Genomic DNA, 26,414 nt, shown 5'->3' with positions numbered 1-26,414 from the left:
ATGAGCTTTTCTTCCCTGAAACACTCCCCCATCCCACTGACCCAGCACGGGACCACCCGGCACAAGCTGCCCCTCTTCCCTCTTCCAGAAACTTGCCGTTTCCCTGAACAGAGTCTGCCCAGTCTGGGCGTGGCAAATCGGCTCTCTGCTTTTGAAAAACATATCTTAATTTATTCCTTAATTTTTGGTTGTGCCCTGCACGGCATGGAGGATTTAAGTTCCCTGATTGAACCCATGCCCCCGTGCAATGGAAGCGTGGACACTGAAGCACTAGGCCTCCAGGAAAGTCAACTGGCTCTCTGGTTTGAGTCAACGGGCACAAGGGTGTCTGGGCAGCAGGCACTGTGCTAAATCCACCACACGCATCACGTCTGCAAGGCGGGGCCTCAGGCTGGAGGATGAAGCAGGCCCAGCAGTGGAGCCATGGTCAGTCCCCGTCTCGCATCTCAGCCTTGGAGGCAGTGTCCGTGGGAGCTTTCTCAAGTACTGCTGTCCCAGCCCCACTGCAGACTAGCTGAATCCTAATGCAAAACAGAAAAGACCCTAATGCTGGGAAATACGGAAGGCAGGAGGAGAAGGGGACGACAGAGGATGAGATGGTTGGGTGGCATCACCGACTCAATGGACGTGAGTTTGAGCAAGCTCCGGGAAGCCTGGCGTGCTGCAGTCCGTGGGATCGCAAAGAGTCAGACACGACTGAGTGACGGAACAACAACAAATGCAAAATGAGGAGGCCCAGGCATCAGGATTCTCCAGGAGGTCCTAGCAGGCGGTTGAGGTTGCGGACTCGGGACTGGGCACGCAGCCTTGGGTAACGGGTCTTCTCAGTGTGCCCATGTATGGCACACTGGGCGCTCTGCTGGCTGCTGGGGGAGCCTGTGGTCTTTCAGAAACAGCCCTGCCCTCAGGGAGCATTCAGGCAGCTTCTGGAACCAGGGCCACACACCAAGGGGGAAGCCAGCTCCAAACTGTCAGAGCTACAAGGAACTAGTGGGCATGGCCCTTGTGCTGGGGTCCTGGGCCACTTGGATTCTTCCTGGCGGCCCCTCTTCCTTAAAGGGCCAGGCAGGCAGTATCTTCAGGTCTGCCACACCCATGCCCACCCAGGTTGCCCCAGACTTCCATCTCCCAAGACCCGAAATTCCCATCCTTCAAACCTAAGTGTCCCAGCCTGCCTCTCTGCTACCAACAGGACAGACTGCTCCTGCCCAAACTCTGCTACTGCCCCCGCCCCTGGTGCCCTCTCTTTTCTTGGTTCTCCTCTAAGGTCTTGGCAGAAGACCCCTTCTAGAACTCTCTAAAGGCTCCCTGCTTCCCTGGTGGCTCAGCAGTAAAGAATCCACCTGCAATGGGAGCGATGCAATAGATTTGGGTTCAATACCTGGATTGGGAAGATCCCCTGGAGGAGGAAATGGCAACCCACTCCAGTATTCTTCCTGGGAAAAATCCCATGGACAGAGGATCCTGGTGGACTGCAGTGCATACAGTTGCAAAGAGCTGGACATGACTGAGCAACTGACCACACACACAGACACACACACAGACACACACACACACACACACACACACAAAGGGTCCCTGCCTATCCTCCTCTCTCTGGTCTCTTCTAGTGACAAGATGTTCCCACCCTGTGGGCCACAGTTGCTGCAGACTTGACAGATCTAGAGCATCAGGCATGTCCACGCTTCCACTTGCAAATACAACAAGTTTACCAGAGGGCCAACTCCACCCACCCCCAATCCTTTCCTCAGATCTGTTCCCACCCATCCCTGCAGCCAGACGGTGTGGAGCCATCCTTGACAATGCTCTGTTCTTCAATCAAGTCCTGCCACTTTCTCCTCAAACATCTCCTACATTATGACTAGAGTTGACATTTCTCAAGTATGGGGTTTTAATGAACATACACACCAGCTCACCGCATCCTGAAGCACCCCTGAAGTGCGCACGAAGCAAAGAGACTCGCCCACGAGTATCTCAGGGGACCCCAGTGCCTGCCATGGGGTGACTGAGTTTGTAAAAACGTGGCAGATCCCATGCACCCAAAACTGTGCTGGAGGGAAAATAGAACTGGCCAGACATCCCTGCCCTGGAGATGTCTGCGAACTGGTGGGGAAAGAGCCAGACTAGCTTGAACGTCTAAGCACTGAGCCACCTCCCCAAACACAGCTGCCCCTTGGTCTCCCTGAAGTCAGAACGACACCCAGACTGAGCAAGGCGCCAGGTGCCGTCTGGAGCCCTGAAGAAGAATGCTCCAGCCAGCCGGGCCGCCCTGCATCCTCCAATATGCCGTGTGCCCACGCTGCCACCCACTCACTGCATCCAGGCTTTGGCAGCATCCCAAACAGATGCCCAAAAGGCACAACCCGTCCCGGTGAGCTCTAAGCTGACAGCAGCTGACTTCTTGCCCCATGCTAACACAGAAGCCAGAGGACTCTCCAGGAGTATGTGCCAAGTCAACCTGAGAAGAGGACAGGTGAGACCCCCTTGGGCCAGAGATAAGTGACTACTCACGGAATCTTCTGGTTGAAGGCATGGTCCACTCGAGACCCCACCACCCAGGCAGTCTCTCAGAAGATGGATTGTATTTTGTTCCCCCCAAAGATACAATTCAACAGAACAAATTCAAGTCCTGACCACCAGTACCTGTGACCTTATTTGGGTCTCTGAAGATGTACTCAGGTTAAGATGAGGCCATACTGGACTGTTGTTGCTTAGTCACTGAGTCGTGTCCCACTCTTTGCGACCCCATGGGCTGTAGCCCACCAGGCTCCTCTGGCCATGGGATTCTCCAATCAAAAATACTGGAGCAGGTTGCCATTTCCTTCTCCAGGGGATCTTCCTGACCCAGGAATCGAACCTGCATCTCCTGCATTGGCAGGCGGATTCTTTACAGCTTGAGCCACCAGGGAAGCCCCTATACTGGTTAGTATGGGTTTAAATCCAATGCCTGGTGTCTTTATAAGAGAAAAGAGAACATTTGGTACAGAGACACTCGGTTCACAGGGAGAACGTCACGGGATGGAGGCAGACACTGGAATGATACAGCTATAGGCCAAACACCACCCAGATTGCCAGCAACCACGGGAAACCTGCAAGAGGCAAAGGCAAGGTTTCCCCTAAAATCTTCAAAGGGAGCGTGGCCCAGCTGACACCTCGATTTCGGACTTCTGGCCTCCAGAATGCATTTCTGTTGTTTTAAGCCATCTAGCTTGTGTTATTGTTACTACAGCCCAGGAAACTAAGCACTCAGCAAGGACACCGGACAAAGGAACAGCCAGATCAAAAAGCCCTGCCCATGAGCAGGTGCTGCGCAGAATCACAGGGCTGTGAATGTGGTAGGAAGTCGTCCATGGGGTGAGACCTGGTAGTACAGAGACCCTGGTCCACATTCCTGCTCCACCCGTGTGACCCTCTGGGCACGCTCCCAAGGCAGTCTGGGCCTTGTCACCTGTCATTTCAGGCCATTAAGCTCCACCCATCCACCCACAGAGCTGCAAAATTCAACTGGGCCCAAGATGGGCTTTATGAACAAAATGGTTGTATGAATTACAAGACTTTCATGGGAGAGCTATGACAAACCTAGACAGTGTATTCAAAAGTGGAGACATCACTTCGTTGACAAAGGTCCGTATAGTCAAAGCTGTGGTTTTTCCAGTAATCATGTACAGATGGACCATAAAGAAGGCTGAGTGCTGAAGAATTGATGCTTTCAAACTGTGCTGCTGGAGAAGACTCTTGAGAGTCCCTTGGACAGCAAGGACATCAAATCAGTCAATCCTACAGGAAATCAACCCTGAATATGCACTGAAAAGACTGATGCTGAAGCTGAAGCTCCAATACTTTGGCCACTTGATGCAAAGAGCTGACTCACTGGAAAACACCCTGATGCTGTGAAAGACTGAGGGCAGAAGGGGGAGTCAGAGCATGAGATGGTTGGATGGCATCACCAACTCAATGGACATGAACTTGAGCAAACTCCAGGAGACAGCGAAGAACAGGGAAGCCCGGAGTGCTGCAGTCCATGGGATTGAAAAAGAGTCAGACACAACTCAGCAACACAACAGTAACAACATGAAACAAAGTGTAAGTTGTTCTAAAAGCCAGTGGTTTTCTCCAAGAAGGGAATTAATGTTCAAAGTCGACGTTACTCTCAAGGCTGCCCTCTAGGGAACTGAAACTCAGTATAGCTCTCACCAGAATGCATTTTCAAAAATCAGTTGACTCATTTGAGTGTCTCTGCATACTGAAAACATTTGCTCTATTTAAAAGTGTCTTCCAGCAAGGATTTCTCATTTGCAAATGTTGCTTCCACCTCCACATTACCAAGCGGGCTGTCCTTCTAAATCACAGACTGGTTGGTGTCACAGAGTGTACCCCACGCTGGGCTGGCTCTGACTGTCATGGTTCTCCATGCTCTCCCAGACCTGCGTCCACATTCCTGCGTCCATCCCTAACCTGGGGAGCATTCTTCCTTCCTCGGGCCAATGCTTCCTTCTCATCCTTCAGGGGCTGACTAAGGAAACACCTCTTTGGGGAGATTTCCAGGGCAGCTCTGTTAGTCTCTGAGCAGCATGTTCATTGTGCTAGCTCACCCATATCACATGCTTCCCTCTGTTATAGATGGGGCCATCACCTTCACCCAAAAAGACCCTTTTTAAGGAGTCAATACCTAGAATCAAATCTCACTCCTTTTCGTGCCATCTGTGCCACTCTGGACAAGGCTTTGAGCTTTGTTTTCTCCATCGCACAAGGTGGAGGCAATAACAGTGACTACAGGAGGCTCGGAATTAAATAGTGCATGTCAGGCTCTGAGCCCAGGGCCAGCACATGTCACTATCATTAAGTGACCTCTGAGGCTTCCCTGGTGGCTCAATGGTAAAGAATCTGCCTGCAATGCCAGAGAGGCAAGTTCAATCCCTGGGTCAGAAAGATTTCCTGGAGAAAGGAATGGCAGCCCACTCTAGTATTCTTACCTGGAGAGTTCCATGGACAAAAGAGATTGGCAGGTTACAGTCCATGGGGTCGTCAAGAGTCACACAACTGAGTGACTAACACTTTCACTTTTTTTCACTTTCAAGTGACCTCTACAGGCTCCTTAATGCCCATGAGTCCCCAGTGTGAGTTCACAGACCAGATAAGGGGGACCCACAGGCATTAAGGAGACCAAGATCTTAGCTGTCTTTGGCAAAATGAAATTAAAAAAAAAGAACACTACATGTTGATTGGTTAATTAATTAGATTTAATTAAGTGAATTAATGAAAAATAAATACTCTTTGGAAATTCCAATAGTAGAGTCTTCCTATTTTTTTCCTTAGTATTCATCAACTGAGGACGCTAACTGAGAGCAGATCAGAATTTGGCAATCTCATGCTGATTCCTTGATTAAACAAATTTCCCCACCTGCGGACATCAAAAGGCTGGCAACTGCAACCCTACACCATGAAATGGGGAAGTGAAACCTCCCCTCTGCATGCGCTTCCTGGGGAACCATCCCAGTTACATGTAAGGACAGTCAGCTCTCCCCGCCACGTGACTCCAGCAGCCCAGCTACAGGTGCTTAGACCAGAAGCCTCCCACCCCCAAGCCAGGCCACTCAGCTTGTCTCCTGGGAATCTAGGCCCCCAAGAAGAGGGGGTGAGTTGTGAGGTCATGCAGATATAGGGCTGAGGCTGCCACTTGGGGATGACCACGATTGAGCCACAAGCTCAGAGGAACAGAAGAGAGAGCCAGAGTTGAGAGACGGGAGCAGGAGGGAGGTGCCAGGTGGTGAGACCCCAGGCTCCCGACAGGGTGAAGGGAGAGCCCAGGCTTCCGACAGGGTGAAGGGAGAGCCCAGGCTCCCGACAGGGCGAAGGGAGGCGTCCTGACAGCTGACGATTTTTCTGTGACTGCTTCTCCTTTGTGAAGCGAGACTGCACTTCTTGTTTCGGTCTCCATGACATGCTGATTCCTTACCCACCATCTCCTAGGGCTTATAATAATCCACATGTTGATTTTTCCGTCTTTCCACCCCTCTGGGTTCCATGAGGGCAGACACTGGGTGGGTCCTATTGGGACAGAGCAGCTGCTCAATGAAAAGTCTCTGGGTGGATGGAAAGATAATTATAAGCCTACTTGGGGTGGGGTGGGGAGTCTGATTCCTGCCACCCCATGTGCCAATCAAGACACAGGACTTCCCTGGGAACAGCCCCGAGAGAAGTCATTTCTCTGTACTGTTACCTCTCTAAATCTTCCGGGAAAACAAGAAGTGAGAGAGCCAGAAACCAGAACCAGACAGGGGTGACTGCTTGTGGGCTTATGGGGAAGAAGTCCCTGCCTAAGTCCCTTCTCACAAGCAACGCCCATCCCCAATGAAGGACCAGGTGAAAGAGGCGGCCCAGAGTCATCGGAAACGTTCTGTTCTCAGTCCTGGTTCCAGCCCAGAGGATGTAAGACAAGATCCTAGGGCATCATGGTCCAAGGCAGGAGAATGGCCTGCAGAGCAGGGACCAGAATCAACTGAGAAGCAGTGCAGGTTGGGGGAGAAGAGAGGAGAGGACACAGAGCGATGGGAGGGCGGGGTCGGGAGAGAAAGGAGGCAGGGAAGGAGGTGCAGGGACGTCTGACTTTTCCATGAGATGCAGCGAGCACAGGGCTGAGGACCCATGAGCACGTTTCCATCTCTTTTAAAGTCAGAAGGAAAAAAAAAAAAACACAACTTTGTACTTAGAAGAAAATGTTACAATATATAATACAAAAGTATTCCTCGTGACATTAATTCAATCATGAGATACAACTTTTAATACTTTTTGAGGCGGAAAGGCCCATGGAGGCAAAAGGGCCGGTGAAAATGAGCAGGAGGCCTGGGTGCAGGGGAGGGAGGCGAGGGAATGAAAGAGGCGGCGAGGAGGGGTGATGACACGTGGTCTGCACCAGCGCCTCTCTGAACCACCGAGCAGACATCAGACTCTCAGCAGCTTTGTGTGCTTCTTCAGGGAAGATGCCTGGAAGGCGGACAGGAGGGTGCAGGGCTTTAGGGAGCTCCAGTTTCCCGCAGAGCAAGGTGGTCAGTGTTTGTAAATGTCAGCAGAATGACCGGAAGTGCTCAGGGTCCGATCGCCTGAGTCACATCCCACTCGGCCGCCCACCATAGACCACCACCTGTACAAGCCACCCAAGCTCTCCATGGTGGCTTAAAATGTGTCCCAAATTCGTCAACGTAATTCCCTTCAACAGGGGCCCTGATGTAGACAGCCTTAGTGATTTGCTTCTAAGGGACAGCTTACGCCAGAAGTGACACTGTGAGTTCCAAGACCATAAAAGGGAGATACAGAGAGCCCTCCCACCCCCTCGGCGCCCTCTTGGGACATGCGCACTAGAGCCCTGAGCCAGTGTAAGAAGTCCGGCTGGCCTGGCCTGCCTTGCTGGACAGACCATGTAGACAGACTGCCCAGAGATCCAAGGAGCCTCAGCTGTGCCAGCCCCCTCCCCCACACCCCCAGGCTGTGTGCATCCTCCTGGCCCAGTGCCATGCATGGAAGTGAGGAAGCTTCTGGATGATTTCAGCCATAGCCACAGCCTGACTACAGTCTTACATGAGGCCTTCAGCAAGAACCATCTAGCTGAGCCCAGGTGGCCCCTAGACTCCTGAGGAAAAATAAAGGATGCCTAGTGTTTAAAAAGCCACTATTTGGAGATGTTTTATAGGCAGCAATCTCTAAGCCTTAGTTTCCCCATCTGTAAAATGGGAATGATAAAAGTAACTGCTTTCTTGAGCTGTTGCTCAGATTAAATAGCCCATGGAAAGACATTTAGCACAGTCTCCACCGAGATTAAGCACCTAGTATGTAAATGCTATGATTATCATTGTTAGTACAACCACTGTACGGAAGAGAAACAGGGCTTGAAGAGCCTAAAGCAAACTGCACACGCAGTGACTTAGATTCTGCATGGTTTGACTCTGAAAACAGGTTCAACTAACACGCATGCCCCCTGGAAGAAGCTGTGACAGTAGTCAAAATCTCATTGACGGGACTTCCCTGGTGGTCCAATGGTGAGGAATCTGCCTGCCAATGCAGGGGACACGGTTCCATTCCTGATCCAGGAAGATCTCACATGTCATGGGACAACTGAGCCTGGACTCCGCAACCACTGAGCCACACTCCTAAAGCCTGTGCTCTGCAACAGGAGAAGCCACACCAGTGAGAAGCCTGAGCACCACAAATAGAAAATCGCCCCCACTCGCCACAACTAGAGAAAGCCCACATGCATCAATGAAGACCAGCATAGGCATAAATAACTAAGTAAATAAAGTTTTGTAAAAGGCACTTAAAAAAAAAAAAATTCTCATTGAAGAACTGCCATTTCCATCTGGGAGGAGCTATGTTCTTGACCAGAAAAGCAGAGGGACTAAAGGCAGACACTCAAAACATCTTCAAAATAATCACCCTGCCTATCTGCATTGCACTCAGACATTTTCCAGAACATTTAGCCTCCCTCCACAAGAGGATAATATTTTTTAGCTCTGCTCTCTCCTTTCGTTAAAAATAAGTATAAATAAGGCAGTGAAACCTGTGAAACTTGCCAGCAGGTAGATTACTTCTGTCCCAAACTGCCATAACACACGGGCCTCCCAAGATTATTTATCTAATACATATATTCAAACAAGTTTGGGGGGTAATAACCTGGGAAAGTTTGCAAACAATTCCTTCACGTTCCTGAGGGCTGTGATGGATGCATTTTATGAACAGGAACTGTACTTATATATCTGCCTAATAAAGCCTTGAAGGTTTTACTGTTGTGAAATCAGCCGACAGTACTGCCATCAATCAGCTCTCACGCATTTGGGAGCACCTACTTGATAAGGCGAAACACAGCCGGGAGAGCCGGGTTGCTACAGAAGTTCATCAAACAAGCCCCTTTCCACACAGCACCCCTCACTCAGCCCCTAAGAGGCCTGGAGTCACTCCGACGCTAAGGAAACTCTGTCCATGGTGCTGGACATGCAGGAACAGAGACAGCGATGGGCATACCATGGGTGCTTTGGACTAAATTCGGGTACATCCAAGGAACTTGGAGAACCTGGGTGGCAGGCTTTCCTGGATGACTGATGGGGCTCTTCCATCACCCCGAGCTCCAACAGACCACAGCCTCAGTGCTACGCATGCCCAGATCCTGAGAAGCATTCTAATCTGCTCTGATACCATTCTCTCGAGTCACATATCCCCACACGCTGCGGAACTGCAATGAACCACAAAAGGGCCAGAGACCTAGGGGGTCACTCCCAGCCCCCTCCAACTGGGGTTGCCCAGAACCCTGACTCTGGGCCTGGCTTCCAAGAGGAAAGGCAAAGGAGCAAGGAGAAGGCCACATCCTTCCTGACTGGTTGGGGGCAAAGCAGTGTGAGTACAAACTGTCCATCTCCAAGTGGACCTGCGCCAACCCTGGGCACTGGCCAACTTCAAAGATCATGACCGGCTCCAGACTGATTTGATGCCCTGCTGGGCTCCAGTCCCACTGTGTGACCTTGGGCCAGTTGCTTCACCTCTCTGGGCCTCTATTTCTTGACCTACAAACGGGGCCTTTGAGAGGTGGAGCTGCATCCCTTCTCCCAGCCCACATTCCCGGACAGTGAGCCTGCCAGTGGACAGCAGTTCTTCAAACTGCCCATGATGCTCTGCCCTTGGCATGATCTGGCAGTCAGCCTGCCCTAGGGAAGGCTCTTTTTCCAGGGCCAAACTCCCCAGAAACAGCTAAGAATTTGCCCGCTGGCCTACAGGACACGCTCTGTATCTCCCTCTCCTTCTCTTGGCAACAAGAAGGTGGAGGATGGAAGTGGCATAACCACATCCACTAGTGACCCCTCGGACCCTCTGCCTTGTGCCCACTCCACCGGCTCTGCAGAAGTCACCCATCCTGCCAAGGATGCCGATTTCAAGGCTAACGTTTCGACCGGCACGGGCTTAGGTTCCTGACACTGACCCTCTTCCCACGCATTGAGTCCATCACTGGGGGGAGCTCAGGGAGGCCAGCCGGCAAACACACACCCTGGATTCTCTCAGCTGTGGATGTAGGTCTGGGAGCATCGTTTTTAGGCCAGGAGCAGCCTGAATGCACTTGCAGAGGCGCAGGGAGACCCACGGCTCAGTGAATCAGGCTGGGACACTGCCCGCTCCATTTCCTGTTGGCTGGAGGCCACGATGGCTGGGCAGCCAGCGCCGCAGCCAGCGGCTACCTCGCTCTCCCTCGGAGTCCGGCAGGGTTGGTGGAGCTGGGGTCTTGGCAGTGGGGCCAGACTGTATCTATCCCTCAGCAGAGACAGAGCAGTAGCAGGGTGCAGGTCACAGACAGTCATGCTCATCCCGCAGAGACAATGTCTTCTTTTTACACGCCTGTGTGTTCTACACACCTTCACGGTAATATAGACTTTATAAAGGGAGTGTGAAACAGGATCACCAGCTATCTGGTTAAAAGCCACACCCTCGCTCAAGCACTTCCCATGGCTCCCATCACCTGAGAGACCCGGTCTTCCAGACACACTCCCGCAGGGCCAGGACTGACTCACCTGTGCTCCTGCAGCTCGATGCTACAGCCTTGCACCACCTGCTCATCTACCTGCAATGGCCCAGCCTCTGCACCTTTGCTCTCCTCTTCCCTCCTGCCTGGTATGCCTCTGGGCTTCATCTTTGCTTGACAAATCCCTACTTGTCTGTCAAGACTCATGGCAAACGCCCCCACCCTCCCCCATCTAAACCCACCTCCGCCTTCGCAGGACACATCAACCAATCTAATTAGCTACAGGTAGTCACACGTTTCCCCAACTGTCTCTGAGTCCCCTGAGGACAAAGAGCATCCTGCCTGTCTCCATCCCCACACCATCCTCCCTGATGGGCTCTTAGTGATGGCCTGGTCTGCGTGTCCACTGCAGGGATGTGCAAGATGGATGCTAAGAGTGACCAGGCTTCCTTCCACAAGATTCAAGGAAAAGCACCTACTGTGGGCAGGACCCAGAAGGTCCTGAGGTTTGCATGGCCTTTTTCAAGTGATACACTGACAGGCAGACTGGCTTCAAGGGACCATGAATTAACATTGTGTTGACCCATCTAAGATCATCTTTATATCTTCCATCTCTATACCAGGTCATGCACTCAGCTCTGCTTGGAGACAAATCTTACGAAGTGGTCCATCTCTCCCTCCTACTCAGCACACAATATTTCTGAGTGTGGTTTGCTTCACGCAGGCCCAAGAAAGCCATTCTGATAAACCTTCCACCTCTTCCTCGGTGGAAGATGGAGGCCAGAGGACTCCAGCCCAGGCCTCACTGTTGCATCTGCATGAAAGCAAGAGCCAGCGTCAGAGACGAAAGCAAGCAGACGCCAGAGTCTCCCGTGTAAGGGGGGCCTGCAATGGTGCCTGGACATAGCTGGTGCTCTGGGCATGTTTCTGGAAGAAAGAGAAGGAGGGACAGCAGGCCCCCACCCCAGGATTAACTGTGGCTGAAGAAACATCTCACCCAGTGGAAGGAATGGAATCAGGGTCTTTCTAGAAAAATTCCTCTGGAAGAGAACTCCAGACCCACTTCGATGACCCCATCAGGGATGAATCACCCTATAATCCGGTGCTCTGAGTTAAAGGGCTGCTCCTAAAACAGTGCATATGTGGCGGAGGGCCTGGAAGCTGAGACTGGCCCCGTGAGCATGACAGTGTCACCTGGACAAGGTTTCAAAGCCATGGGGGCACGGAGCATGGCAGCTCATCAGGGCTGCTCCCCACCTGCTGAGCCCCCTTCCCCTCCAGCCTCCAGGCCCCGTGGGTTCCTGGAGAGTGACAGGGCTTCGGGCAGCTGCGACGGTTTCAGGAACAGCATGGAAGCCGGTGTGCGGCTAGAAGGGGAGAAGCGAGGGGCGGGGCAGGCAAGGTCGGACACAGGGCCAGGTGGTGCAGGGCCCTGGAGACAGCCCCTGTCAATGCTCTCGGGGACACTGGCGAGCTCCAAGCAGAGACGACCCCGATCCTTTGGAAGGCTCCCTCTGGCAGCGGCTGGAAAGCAAACTGTCGAGGGTGGCGGGGGAGCAGAACAAAAGGTTCTGAGAGACATAAGAGCAGCCAGGGTGGAGGTGGAGAGATGGGTCAGCATGAGTTGGGTGCTGTATTCTAGGTGTTTGGGGGCAGGAAGGGGCATGAGTGATCAACCACCTGCAAGAGCCAGGGGTTCTCACCTGCTTATTGCTCCTGAGCTAAGAATTACCGGGAGAGTGCTAAAATACAGATTCTGGGCCCCCACCCTCTGAGGTTCTGACTCAGTAGGTCCACAACAAGACCCAGGAATCTGTATTTTAGTAAGCTCCCCAGATGCTTTCATGGAAGTGGTCCCACTGTATCCCACTTGGGAAAAACCCTATGTTATGACTCAATCCTTGAACCTAATAGCCAGCAGAGAGTCAGAGTGGGATGGAGGCTTGTCCCAGGGCCCAGGTGAGACAAGAGAGGGGTGCCGGGCTGACAAGCAGGCCCCCTGACTCCCAGGCTGGGCCCTCCTCACTGGCTTCCTTTGTTCCACTGCAGATGGGCAGGGGTGCCCTCCCAGGCCTATAGGAGCCACGGGCAGATATACTGCAGCTGTCCATCGTCTACCAGTTTGGCCCCAATGCCCAGCAGTGCCTAGACGGAGCTGGTATACAACAAATTTTTGTTCAGCCATTGATGATCACCACCTGTCTGATGGGAGAATGATGGGGGCGGATCTCAGTGATCAAGCAGGACCAGAGAGGCACACAGGGTGGAGATGGCAACACTCCTGGACAGATGGACGGGGCAGCTCTCCAACTCCACAGGGCTGTCCTGGAGGAGGCCAAGGACAGCCAGACCTCGTGGAAAAGCAACCTCAGCATCTACAGAGATTTCGGACCCACGTTATCTCGGTAAAACTGTGAAAAGCCTCAGCCTTCCCTCATAGTGAACAAGTGTATCCTTCCACTCCTGCCTCCAGGTGGAGAATGCAGGCTTCCATGTCTATCTTTAGAGTGTAACACTGCAAAGCCAGGCTAACTCTCTTAGAAGTTTTCATTACAGCCCTCTCACCAGGAACATGTGCTCATAAACTGTTTCCAGTTTAGGCATGATGCTCTCAAGGCCCATTCACTGTATTTAAAAAGAGAAGACTTGTCGATATCAATCATTAAAAGATTTCTGAATTTTAAAAAAATCAAGAATCTTTCAATGGGGAAGGGGGCTCATGTTGAGGCCAATGTGACTTGCGTGGTTTATCTGTGGCAGAATGAAACAGTCTTGGTCAGGCTCCCAGACTATATTAGCAGATACAGGCTCAAAAGCTGGGATGATGAAAAAACAGGAAGCCCTGGGCATTCCTTATGTGTGCTTCTGCTCAGAGGTGCTAAATGAGGCATACAGAGTGGCTCATCACAGTTTATTAAGAAACTGAAGCAAGTGAGAATACACAGACCCTCCCCAACACCCTGTCTGACCTGTGATTCTGGTTTCAACGATGCTGAGTGCAGAAGCATCCAGCCTAGCAAATACTAAGACAGGTCCTCGAAGTCTACCAGAAGGCTTTACAAAGGTGCAGGTTTTTTAACCCCATGTAAGATTTCATTTACACTTGTCACAAGCCACATACGAAGAAGGCATGAGACATCTAGAATTCTTTAGTAAATTTATTCTGTGATTCTCGATGCTGGAAATGGACGTTAAATCATTTCTACTTACTGGGCCCCAATAACTGTTGATAGGAATCACCAATCAGAGGCCAGGGACTGTACTGCCTTCCTGCGTCACCCCGAAAGCCTCTGTACTGCCAGTTTCGCATTCTCTGTCACTGAATAACCATATACTGAACATCTGGCCCAGAACTGAAGCTACCAGGAATCTGTCCACTCAAGGTTTGGGTGCAAAAGGTAAAAATTCTATGGGTCTCACTGGGGACAAACCATGTAATTTCTAGTTCACCAAATCAAAAACACTGTGCTGGCTGCTAAGACATTTTGGTACTTTACCGATGACAGATGAATCACAATTGAGTTTTTCAACTCATTCTGTCTGCTTTTTCTCATTAATCACCTATCACAAATCTCGACGCTCTTGGCATATAAGCCGTTTAGGAATCCAGAGGAGATGGAGAGAGGGTCCTTTTTGTTAAGACATCACTTGCTCTGATGTGGGCAAGGCCAGAATCACTGCTGAAAGGAATTTAAACTGCTGGTGAAGACAGTCAGCTTGAGTATCATTGCTAGAATGTAAGGATGGGTGATTTCAATGAGCTCCCTTTAGCATCTGTGTAAATTTGTGTGTTGCAGACAGGATTCTGGAGTCTCCTTCCTGGGTATGGATGACATCTTCCAGATCTGTGGAGCTATCAGCAAAGATGGCAACAGCTACACTAACGTGGGTGGACTTCTGCAGGCTCCACCAAGTTTCTGCTATGACTGCATCTCTATTCCAGGGCTTGAAAAGTTCTTGAAACTGACATTCCCTCCTCCAAGCCCTGGAAATTCTTAAGAGCTGGAGGTGGACCTTTGTATGTTCCTCCTACTTCCTTCTCTCCTTTGTTGTCTGGGGGAGGATTAACCCGTGTAGCATCCTGGAACCAGAGTCATACTCATTTCGGAAGCTTCTGTTACATAACTTTTAGTCTGTGTCCCTTTTTGTGAGGTGCAGGCTGGCAATGCCTTTCAAAATATCCCACGTGTCAGCCCATGATCGCTCCCAGGGTGACATGGGACCTACAGAGCTATTTTAGCTTCCTCCAAAGAACCACCAACTCTAACCTTTATAGGGTAATACTTGACTTATTTCTAATTATCTTTCGAATCTAATACATTCGACACCGAGTTCAAAGAAACTCAACCTCTTGAATGCAGAAGTCTTTTAAGAACTAGATAGCTGTCCCCCACCACCCATGTTACCTACGTCAGAGCTACATGCTCTCTCCGTGCCATGGCGCTATTTAGAAATTTGACAAGAAAGACACAATTTGGTTTCCAGACACACTGCAGCACCATGGGAATGAAGTCTGAGGGGCAAGGGCGGGGGTGTGTTTTCAACCCCAGCACTTGAAATCGTGCTTTTTTCTGCCATTCTGTAACTGTGTGACCCTGAGTGACACACCGCAGCTCTCTGAGTTCAGGCTCTGAATCTAGAACAGGGGTTCATAAGATCTACTTTGCAGCAGAGTCAGGAGGATTAAATGTGTAAAGACTGGTGGTTCCTTTCTTCCACCCTCTGTATCTGACAACAATCGCAGCTTCGCTAGGAATGCTGACCTCTGACCTCAGACTGCTTAAGTGTGACAAGCCAGCCTGCCCAGGGAACCCAGCAAAAACACCACTGCCAAATCGACGAACTTCTCACCATTTCTCAGCTTCAGCTGAATTCAAGGCTCTAATTAAAGTACTTTCCATTTTCAAAACAACTGCAAACGGTAATTACACACTTATCTTCCTACCTTCCAGGAACAGCCTGAAAAGACTACGGAGAAACCTCCACGGCCCCTGGACCTCAAGCTATACAGTTAGACGTGACATTTCTCCTACTCCATGGACCCAAATTACGTAAGGGCTCCTGCAGCTCCTGGCACAGGGACCCTAGAGAGGGTCCCGGCTCAGCCCTCTGAGATGCGTGCCAAGACTCCACCCCGCAAGGCGCCCTGATGGGGAAACTGGCATCGCTGTTTTTGAGATGAAAAGTTGTTTCATCACATACTCAGGGTAGTGCTCCCCCTTAGGATTATCAAGACGATTGTTTATAATGGCCCGTTCTTTACTGTTTATACGGATGTTTAATAGGAAACGTTATGTAACCTTAAAGCACAGAGCATTCTGGAGCTATTAATAACCAGCTGCATCTAGATTCCGAGGACTCTTCGGGCTTAAGAGTTGAAGAGGACCTCCTGGCACTAATGTACACACACACACCCAGGGACACAGAGACACACAGACACACAAACTCATGGCACAGATGTAAATGAAGACCCCAAGAATGCGGGTGACTCGTCCAAGGTCACAAAGCCAATAAACAGAGTCAAAAATAATCTCCAGGTCTCCTGGCCTCTGGAAGACGTTTCTTTTCTCTACACCCCCCGCCCCCCCCCCACCCCCGTAAGTACCTGTGTACATCCTTAACCCTGTACAAGTACCGCAGTGTCCAAACTGGGTTCTCACAAGGCAGGAGCTAGTCAGCCCCAGTCAAGAGTTCCCGGTCTAAACGTTCTAGTTAGAAATGGGACACTCATGAGGAAACATCTTGTCATTCATTTGTGATAAGACCTCTCCTGCTGTCTCAACAGAAACATGAGGCACTGAAATATATTTGAACATGAGGCCATTATAGGTGTGGTGTGGAAGAGGTCCGCTTTAGAGATCTTCCAGAAAAGTAGTGGGTTTAAGACAAAGCAGAATCGAAAATGGAGATTTTGTTCTCAATCGCACACTTTCCCACCAGGAAGGTTAAAAAAAAAAAAAAGAGCAAAAAAATAAAGAGAGAACTGATGAATTAAAAACTATAGATGAGGAACAAGGGTAACATTTTCCTGTGAAACTCGGCTTTGGGTAGCAACAGCATGATATACGACACAAAAACTGTTCTCTCATAATTACATTATCATTTTCAAAAGTAACTTCATGAAAATTGTTTCTCTGCATTCATTTTTATTCAAAACCTCACCCATTAGACATGAGGCACTAAAACACACAATGTTGGGAGATTAATATGCCCACACAAGACGCATTACTTGCCATTCACAGACCATGCGAGCTTGTCAAAAATAAAAGCTTTGCTCTGGTTCTGTGAACAACAAACAGTCATAAAACCCACTGGGAGCTTAGTTTCTGGGGAAAAAGGTGGGACATGCCTGCTTCATTGGAGATTCAGTAACGCTTTAAAAGGTTCATTAATCCAGATCTTTAAAAGACCTATGACAACTCCATTAAGAGCCCATAGGTCAAGTTGATGAATTTAGCTGTAATCAACAGGCAAAGACTAAGTCAAGGTCTAAACAGCCTTGTGGCCCGTTTCATGTGACAAACCCCCTGAATACCTGCTGAGGCAAGCGTCACCATTCGCTAATACAATCAGCAAACAGTGCAGAGAAGAGCGTCTAAAAATCACTTTATTTCCTGGCATTACTGGGTTAGTCGGAGAAGGTTTTACCTTGCAACTACGATGGATTCCTTCTGGAAAGAACAGGCAGGCTCACCAGCTGGCCGCTTTCAAGCCGGCTGGACATCCAGTCGATGTGCTGTATTTCATCAGTTCTTAGAGATCAATGTCATCTCTCCAAATGCAATGCCTAACCTGCCCCATAACCCCAATCTGGCACCTTGGGACGTTTGACAGCTATCACACTTTAGCCCAATAAATAATCCACTAAAGCACGGCCTGGGCTTCACCTCCTGTGGATGCAACCTGAATTTTGCAGCTCCCTCGGGCACCACGTCCTCCTCTTGGAGATCAACAACCTATTCAGTGTAGAGCTATCCGTCCAAACGTATGTGTCTGACTAGCTCACACACCCCAGCTCCGGCCTGTGACCCACCCTTCTCCCACTAGAAGAATCATTTCATTGGAAGGGATCTGAGGGTTCATCTAGTGTAACTCTTGACATTTTACTATCAGGGAAACCGATGGCCCTTCCCTGACCTGACACCAGTACCAATCCAAGTCCTGTAGACAACCTCGTCCAACACTTGCTGACTCAAACGACTAAACAAGCCATTCAGATGAGGACCAAACGACTCTGTGTGGCTTCCCCCTTGAGGGTCGCTCTAAGTGCACTTAAGCAGACAGACAGCGGCAAAACCAGAGAGCTGGGAGCAAGCAAAGGCTTCCAATCTACATGAAAACCCCTCTCCTTTTCTTCTGGATTGAGCTGTGGGACGTTCTGCTGACAAGGAGGGTTGGCAAACATGAGCCAAGATGAAATTTCCAACAGGGCTGATTCCTACACGGTGGCCATCTGGGATCAGCCAGTTAAGTAACCATCTCCAAGACTTACCCAACCAGCCTTGATGAGCCCTCACCCTTTAGAAAGGTTCAGGACTCAGTTCTGAAGCCAAGCATGTGCTAGGCACACGGGGCACAGAAGAAGCACACAGGAGGATGCCAATGCCCACCTTTCTCTCCTTTAAGTGGTCTGGGAGCAAAAGAATAAAAGAAAGAGAGCACCCAGGGGAACATCTCTTCCTCCCACCTGAACAGAAGTGGCCGAGCACTTAACAGTTCACATTAAGGCTGAGCAGTTGCATGATGAAGGGAGGGATGAAAACATACACACCACCAGCGATTTATGTCATCCGAACAGATACTCGTCAGCACAACTATTTTCACATGGGCACAGCAACTCCAGATAAAAGCAGGTAGTAGGAGAACTGGGACAGGTGTGTTTGTTACAAAGGGATCAGCTCTCCAGGGAGCGGGGGAAAGAGCTCCCTGGTTGCCAATCTGTGGTCTCCCTGGTTTGCACTTCCCGGCCCTGTGACCTTGATTAAGTCATCAACCTCCCTGGGCCTCAGTTTCCTCATCTGAGCCGGAGAAGAAGGGGAACCCACTTCCTCGGGTGGTTTGGAGGCTCCCTGCCCTGCACAGCCTGGACACCCTTTTCCAGGTCACTATATATGAGTCGTCTCTTTCCCACAAATGATGGAGACTGAACCCAGGTTGCCTATGTCATTATCTCGACCAAACAGGTCTCCTGCCTGCGTGTCAAGCCCGTATCCACCTCCCTGATAGCCCAGGGAGGCACCAGGTCTCGAACGCAGCCCGGCAGCGTTCGGCCTCCAGGCAGGGCTTGGGGAATAGGGGAATACAGTGGTTCAATCGGAAGCGCCGCGGGCAGGCTCTGGGTGAGTGGGGGCCTGGCAGGGGCTCAGAGGCAGCCTCCGGGGTCCGTGGCAAAGGGGCTTTGTTCCGGTGGCGGAGGGCCTGGCTTACCGAGCAGCGCATCCGGAGGCGGGCGGGGGGGCGCGCGGGGCACGCAGCAGAGCCACAGCCCGGCCGGGGCCCGGGGCGCCCAAGGCGGAGGAAGGCGAAGAGGAGAAGGAGGAAGACGAGGTGGAGAACCAGGAGGCGGCCGCCGGCTCCCGCCTCATTCTCCCGGGCACCGCCGATCCGCTGGCCGCCGCCTGCTGGGGCTGGCCGCCCGGCGCCGGACCCCGCGCGCGCGGCTCATGTCCCCGTCCGCCGCTGGCGAGGTGTGCGCGCAGCCTGGTTGTCTCCGGGCGGCGCCCCGGGGCTCCTCATGCCCCGCGCGGGGCTCGGCAGGAGGACCTCGGGGAGGCGGCGCGGAGGGAAAGAGAGGAAGAGAGAGCGTGAGTGCGCGCAGAGCTGCGCCCCGCGGGTCCGGGGGCGGCGGGCGCCCGGCAGGACCGCGCCGCCCCACCCACCGCGCCGCTGCGCCTGGCTCTGCGCGCCCGCCTGGTGGGGCACGGAGCCCCACAAACTTTAGCACATGGCCGGTCCGGCGGCCGTTCCCTCCCACCCCCTCCATCTCGCTTCCCCGCCCCGGCCCGGGTCCCCGAGAGCGGCTTACTGGCGACGACGGCGATCGCGGCCGCGGGGTGCCCAATCTGCCGCGCGCGGAGCTGTGCGCACCGGCTGGGAAGGAGGGAAGGGCTGGCGGCGTCGAGGTCCCTGCAGGGGAGGGGCACCTCGGCGGCGACGGGCCGCGCGGGTTTAAGGGAGCCGGGGAGGCGGGCGGCGTGCCAGCCCCGGTCCGCAGGCCCGGATGGGGGAGGGCCCGTGCGCCCCCCCCCCCACCCCGCCCCCGAGGCGCCGCTGCTGACGACGCGCGCGGGTTTCCCCGGCCCGGGGTCTGCGGAGCCAGCCCCCGTTACTTAGCGACTCGCTCCGGGGAGCCCACGCTGACGTGCGCGACTAGCGGGGCTGCGGCAACAGAGCGAAGGGGAGGAGAGGGGAGGGGAGCTCCGAGGAGGGGGCAGTGCGGGGAGGGCGGGTGGCCGCGGCCCGAGCTCCTCCCTCCGCCTCCCCTTCTGCGCTGGGGAGGGGGCCCCGGGGAAGACGTCCTCCAGCACGGGCCTGGAGGATACGGGGTGGGTGAGGATACGGATGGCGAGGGGGGTGGGGCGCCGCGGAGATGCGCCTCCCCCTCGCTAGGGCTGCAGCAGCAGGTGGCGGCGACGTGGCCGTGGAGACCCGGCTACTGCAAGGGCCGGGCCGGGCACGCGAGGACTGTGGCAGTGGGCGCGTGGGTGTGTGCGACACGCTCCCACCCACGTGGCATACTTGGGGACCTGGGGACGCGGGCGGAGGAGGAGCCTCCTCCTTCCTCTGGTCTCTCTCTCCCTCATTCCTGGATTTTTGCTCCTGCGCTGCGCTGACTGTCTCTTCCCCTTGGAATCCCGGGTCACTCAGCTCGCTGCTTTCCGCTCCTCCTTCCTTAACGCCCAACAGATGACCCGGGATGTCAGATGTCGGTAACAGCTTCATGCTGTTCAAACCAAGCCCGGTGTTGGCAGCTCCCCACCCTGCCCGCTCCCTGTACCCAGTTGCCGACATTGGGGGCGGGCCCTTTAATCTGACTCGGGGTACCTTACTATTTTGAGATTTGGGGCCCCTCCAATTGCCTGCATTATGCGCAATGTGTCCTAAATTACTTCCCACCTTCCACAAAACCGGGTTCCTCCCCAGACCTGGTAGCTAAGTGTTAGCACCTAAGGTGCACCTTAAATGTGAACTGTAAAGCTACAGCCTGATCTGGGAGACCCCCAAAATTCATCCCAAAGCCAGGGAAAGTGGACAAGAGTTTGTGAAAGACCTCATCACAGGCAGGAACCGCTTTCCCAGGTGAAACAGATACCCTGTCCAGGTCCACTGGGTGCCTCGGAGCAAGCAGAGCCGGGGCCTCCTGATGTCCGAGCACCCACATCCCCACTGCCGCTCTTCAGCAGCTGGGTGCAGGCAACCTCACCTCCTTCCTCCTCGGAGGACCTCTTATTCCTGCTGCCTCCCCCGCCTGGACCAAGCCCACACTCCCTTTTCACCCTACTGTCCTCTCTGGTGTGCCTGCCAGGAGAAAGAGGCAGCTCACCCACAGAGGAGAAGGGATCTCCCCGGCCAAGAAAGCTCCAGCATCCTAGCAGGGGTTCTCACCAGGGCAGATCCCATCCCTGTGGGGCTTTAGAGAATACCATGGCCCGAGTGGGTTTTGTTGGCCCTGTGACAAGACTTTTCCTAGTTATTAGTATTGCCATCATCATTGTGAGTATTACTGAGATGCCAGTAACTCTTGTTGAAAACCCCTGCAAACCCACCCTGTATCTTAAGAGACAGAGGTCCAAGGACTTCCCTGGTGGGCTAGTGATTGAGAATCTGCCTGCCAATACAGGGGACATGAGTTCGACCCCTGGTCCAGGAAGATTCTACATGCCGTGGAGCAACAGAACCTATGCACCATGACTGCTGAGCCCAAGTGCCTAGAGCCTATGCTCTGCAACAAGAGAAGCCCCTGCACCGCTGCAAAGAGTAGCCCCCGCTCACTGCAACGAGAGAAAGCCCTCACATGCACAGGGAAGACCCAGAGCAGCTGTAAAAACAAAAACAAACAAACAAAAAACATAAAAAATGGAACAGAGGTCCAAAGGCAGCACTTTTCTGAGAAAACCACTTGGCGTCGCAGCCCATGCTCCACAGTGGAGATCCAGCATCTTCCAGTGCAATCGAGAGCAACATTCCTGAATTTCCAATCAGTTTTTATGGGTGGTGGCAGCCTGGCAGCTGGTCCACAGAAACTCCAGAAGGACTGCTTCCTGGCGCCATATTGGCAGCTGGCTCTTTCTTCAGCCTAGACTTTCCAATATGCAGCTCTAATTGGACATCTGATTTGGTCAGGGAGCCCAGTGCTGACAATAAATACAGGCTCAGAGCTTACGTTCCATGCACAGCCTGTACCGGGGCCCCCTGTTCCAAGAAACAAGGCAGCCTGTGGGGAAATGTGATTTGACAGGATGAACATCTCATTCACTGTTCACAAAGATCTGAAAAATAATTGGCTTGTGTCAAAGTCAAAGCCAACATGTTCATCCTTTACAGTGTGAATATGGTGGGGGCGGAGGGGAGCAAGAAGACATCAGGCAGGACTTCCTCTGCATCATATTGCTATTCCTCACGCTTTTCTCAGTAAAGGTGGGGAATATACGAACACGCTGAGGTTGAGGAAGCTCGTGAGTCGTCAGGGCCACATCTTTCCAGGACGTCCATCTGCACAGAACTGCCCCCCCCATATTTGTCAGGAGTGTCCCCTGGAGGTCAGGCAGAATGCTGGGCACCAAGGATGCAAAGATGAATTAGATAAGCCCTCTGTCCTCTGGGTCTTCCTCGGGACATCTTTAGAGGACGTAACTCATGCCACGTATTAATACTAAGGGTTTTATCTACAAGAGCTCCTTTTAACCTCATTAACCCTTCTCTGCATGCATGTGTGCCAGGTCACTTCAGTCATTTCTGACTCTGCCACTCTATGGACTGTAGCCCGCCAGGCTCCTCTGTCCATGGGATTCTCCAGGCAAGAATACTGGAGTGGGTTGCCATGCGCTTATCCAGGGGATCTTCAAGGGGACCTAAGGATCAAACCTACATCTTCTGTGGCTCCTGCATTGCAGACAGATTCTTTAGCACTGAGACACCGGGGAAGCCCCAACCCTTCTCTGAAGGATTTTCTGAAAGGTTATGTACATTCCCTAAGGTCACACGGCTGGCAAATGATTGGACTTGGGAGTTGCAACCTGGTCTCCCTGACCCCCAAATCCATGTTCCTAACCATTTCCTTGTATTATCTGCCAGGCTAAAGAAAAATGGAGACAATAATAATATAGAAAATGCCTATTCGACATTTAAGATTATAAATAAGATGTGTGTGTGTATGTGTGTGTGTGTGTGTGTGTGTGTGTGTGTGTGTGTGTTTGTATATGTGTGTGTGTGTGAAGTCACCAGGATTGTTCCTGGAAGAGTCAACTCTCAATAAAAGCTAACTGTTGCTATCATTTCTGTACTTTATTGTGCCCATCTTTGCATGAAATATTCCCTTAGTATCTCTAATTTTCTTGAAGAGATCTCTAGACTTTCCCATTCTATTGTTTTCCTCTATTTCTTTGCATTGATCGCTGAGGAAGGCTTTCTTATCTCTCCTTGCTATCCTTTAGAACTCTGCATTCAAATGGGTATATCTTTCCTTTTCTTCTTGGCCTTTCACTTCTCTTCTATTCGCAACTATTTGAAGGACTCTTCAGACAACGATTTTGCCTTTTTTGCATTTCTTTTCCTTGGGGATGGTCTTGATCCCTGCCTCCCATACAATGTCACAAACCTCCGTCCATAGTTCTTCAGGCACTCTGTCTATCAGATCTAATCCCTTGAATCTATTTGTCACTTCCACTGTATAATCATGAGGGATTTGATTTAGGTCATATCTGAATGGTCTAGTGGTTTTCCCTACTTTCTTCAGTTTAAGTCTGAATTTGGCAATAAGGAGTTCATGGTCTGCCACAGTCAGCTCTTGGTCTTGTTTTTGCTGACTGTATAGAGCTTCTCCATCTTTGGCTGCAAAGAATATAATCAATCTGATTTTGGTGTTGACCATCTGGTGATGTCCATGTGTAGAGTCTTCTCTTGTGTTGTTGGAAGAGGGTGTTTGCTATGACCAGTGCGTTCTCTTGGCAAAACTCTATTACCCTTTGCCCTGCTTCATTCCGTATTCCAAGGCCAAATTTGCCTGTTACCCCAGGTGTTTCTTGACTTCCTACTTTTGCATTACAGTCCCCTATAATGAAAAGGATATCTTTTTTGGGCGTTAGTTCTAAAAGGTCTTGTAGGTCTTCACAGAACCGTTCAACTTCAACTTCTTCAGCATTACTGGTCAGGGCATAAACTTGGATTACTGTGATATTGAATGGTTTACCTTGGAAACAGAAATCATTCTATCGTTTTTGAGATTGCATCCAATTCAGACTCCTTTGTTGACCATGATGGCTACTCCATTTTCTTCTAAGGGATTCCTGCCCACAGTAGTAGATATAATGGTCATCTGAGTTAAATTCACCCATTCCAGTCCATTTCAGTTTGCTGATTCCTAGAATGTGGACGTTCACTCTTGCCATCTTCTGTTTGACCACTTTCCATTTGCTTTGATTCATGGACCTGACATTCCAGGTTTCTATGCAATAGTGCTCTTTATAGCATCGGATCTTGCTTCTGTCACCAGTCACATCCACAACTGGGTATTGTTTTTGCTTTGGCTTCATCCCTTCATTCTTTCTAAGGGAACGTTTCATGAAAGATGGCCACAATAAAGGACAGAAATGGTATGGACCTAACAGAAGCAGAAGATATTAAGAAGAGGTGGCAAGAATACACAGAACAATTATACAAAAAGGATTTTTATGACCCAGATAATCATGATGGTGTGATCACCAATCTAGAGCCAGACATCCTAGAATGTGAAGTCAAGTCGGCCTTAGGAAGCATCACCATGAACAAAGCTAGTGAAGGTGATGGAATTCCAGTTGAGCTATTTCAAATCCTAAAGATGATGCTGTGAAAGTGCTGCACTCAATAGCCCAGCACATTTGGAAAACAGCAGTGGCCACAGGACTAGAAAAGGTTGGTTTTCATTCCAATCCCAAAGAAAGGCAATGAAAAGAATGCTCAAACTACCGCATAACTGCACTCATCTCACACGCTAGTAAGGTAATGCTCAAAATTCTCCAAGCAGGCTTCAACAGTACGTGAACCGTGAACTTCCATATGTTCAAGCTGGATTTAGAAAAGGCAGAAACAAGAGACCAAATTTCCAACATCTGCTGGATCATCAAAAAAGCAAGAGAGTTCCAGAAAAACATCTACTTCTGCTTTATTGACTATACCAAGGCCTTTGACTGTGTGGACCACAACAAACTCTGGACAATTGTTCAAGAGATGGGAATACAAGATCACCTGATCTGCCTCTTGAGAAATCTGTATGCAGGTCAGAAAGCAACAGTTAGAATAGGACATGGAACAACAGACTAGTTCCAAATCAGGAAAGGTGTACATCAAGGCTGTATATTGCCACCCTGTTTATTTAACTTATATGCAGGGTACGTCATGAGACACGCTGGCCTGGAGGAAGCACAAGCTGGAATCAAGATTGCCGGGAGAAATATCAATAACCTCAGATATGCAGATGACACCACCCTCATGGCAAAAAGCGAAGAACTAAAGAGCCTCTTGATGAAAGTGAAAGAGAAGAGTGAAAAAATTGGTTGAGGTTCAGCATACAGAAAACTAAGATCATGGCATCTGGTCCCATCACTTCATGGCAAATAGATGGAGAGACAGTGGAAACAGTGACAAACTTTACTTTGGGGGGCTCCAAAATCACTGCAGATGGTGACTGCAGACATGAAATTAAAAGATGCTTGCTCCTTGGAAGAAAAGTTATGAGCAACCTAGACAGCATACTAAAAGGCAGAGATATTACTTTGCCAACAAAGGTCCATCTAGTCAAAGCCATGATTTTTCCAGTAGTCATGTATGGATGTGAGAGTTGGACTATAAAGAAAGCTGAGCACCGAAGAATTGATGCTTTTGAGCTGTGGTGTTGGAGAATACTCTTGGCGGTCCCTTGGATTGCAAGGAGATCCAACCAGTCCATCCTAAAGGAAATCAGTCCTGAATATTCATTGGAAGGACTGATGTTGAAGCTGAAATTCCAATACTTTGACCACCTGATGCAAAGAACTGACTCCTTGGAAAAGACCCTGATGCTGGGAAAGATGGAAGGCGGGAGGAGAAGGGGACGACAGAGGATGATATGGCTGGATGGTATTACTGACTCAATGGACTTGAGTTTGAGTGAACTCCGGGAGTTGGTGATGGATGGGGAGGCCTGGCGTGCTGCAGTCCACGGGGTTGCAAAGAGTCAGACACGACTGAGCAACTGAACTGAACTGACTGATCACTATCATCATTAGACCCACAATTTTATTTTGAATTAATAAACCCCATCTTATGGGGATTTCCAAATACTATTGTTGGAAGAAAAGACAAAAGTGGTAAAAGTGCAGACCTCTGTCTGCAGGACTGTAGCTGGTTGCACAGAGGAGGTGGTATTTGAGTTGAGTCTCTAGGCTTGAGTAGCTAATGGAGGGTAGAGAGGGCAGGAGCAGCAATGGGCTGATCAGGAGGAATGAGTGGGAGAATTCACAGAGCTGTGAACAAGCAGCTCATGTGGGAAGGGGTTGAGACCCAAGACGGGAAAGCCAGAGGCTGAACAGGAGCTGGGGAAGCCACGGCATCTGTGAATGCTGGTCCCTTCTCTAAAGACGCAGGCAGGACCCTCTGCTGAGCCGGGGCCTTGGGGTGGGGAGTGGGGAGGGAGGACAGTGCGGCAGGGAGCCAGAGAGAGGACCCAGCCTCTCGGCAACCTCCA

At 51.1% G+C, this 26,414-nt stretch overlaps 1 protein-coding gene across 1 annotated transcript in view; it reads right to left on the bottom strand.

Annotated features, from left to right (window-relative positions):
- TUNAR (TCL1 upstream neural differentiation-associated RNA) overlaps positions 1–19,004 on the bottom strand; it is a 52,434-nt gene extending 33,430 nt beyond the window's left edge. Inside the window, exon 1 of the mRNA XM_061395247.1 lies at positions 18,923–19,004. Coding sequence (XP_061251231.1) covers positions 18,923–18,934 — 12 coding nt within the window. The 5' untranslated portion in view covers positions 18,935–19,004. The remainder of the gene's footprint in view (positions 1–18,922) is intronic.
- Between the last annotated feature and the right edge of the window lie 7,410 nt (positions 19,005–26,414).

The sequence above is a fragment of the Bos javanicus genome, chromosome 21, assembly GCF_032452875.1.
Source record: "Bos javanicus breed banteng chromosome 21, ARS-OSU_banteng_1.0, whole genome shotgun sequence".
Classification (NCBI taxonomy): Eukaryota; Metazoa; Chordata; class Mammalia; order Artiodactyla; family Bovidae; genus Bos; species Bos javanicus.
This window is presented reverse-complemented; position numbering and strand designations above follow the sequence as displayed.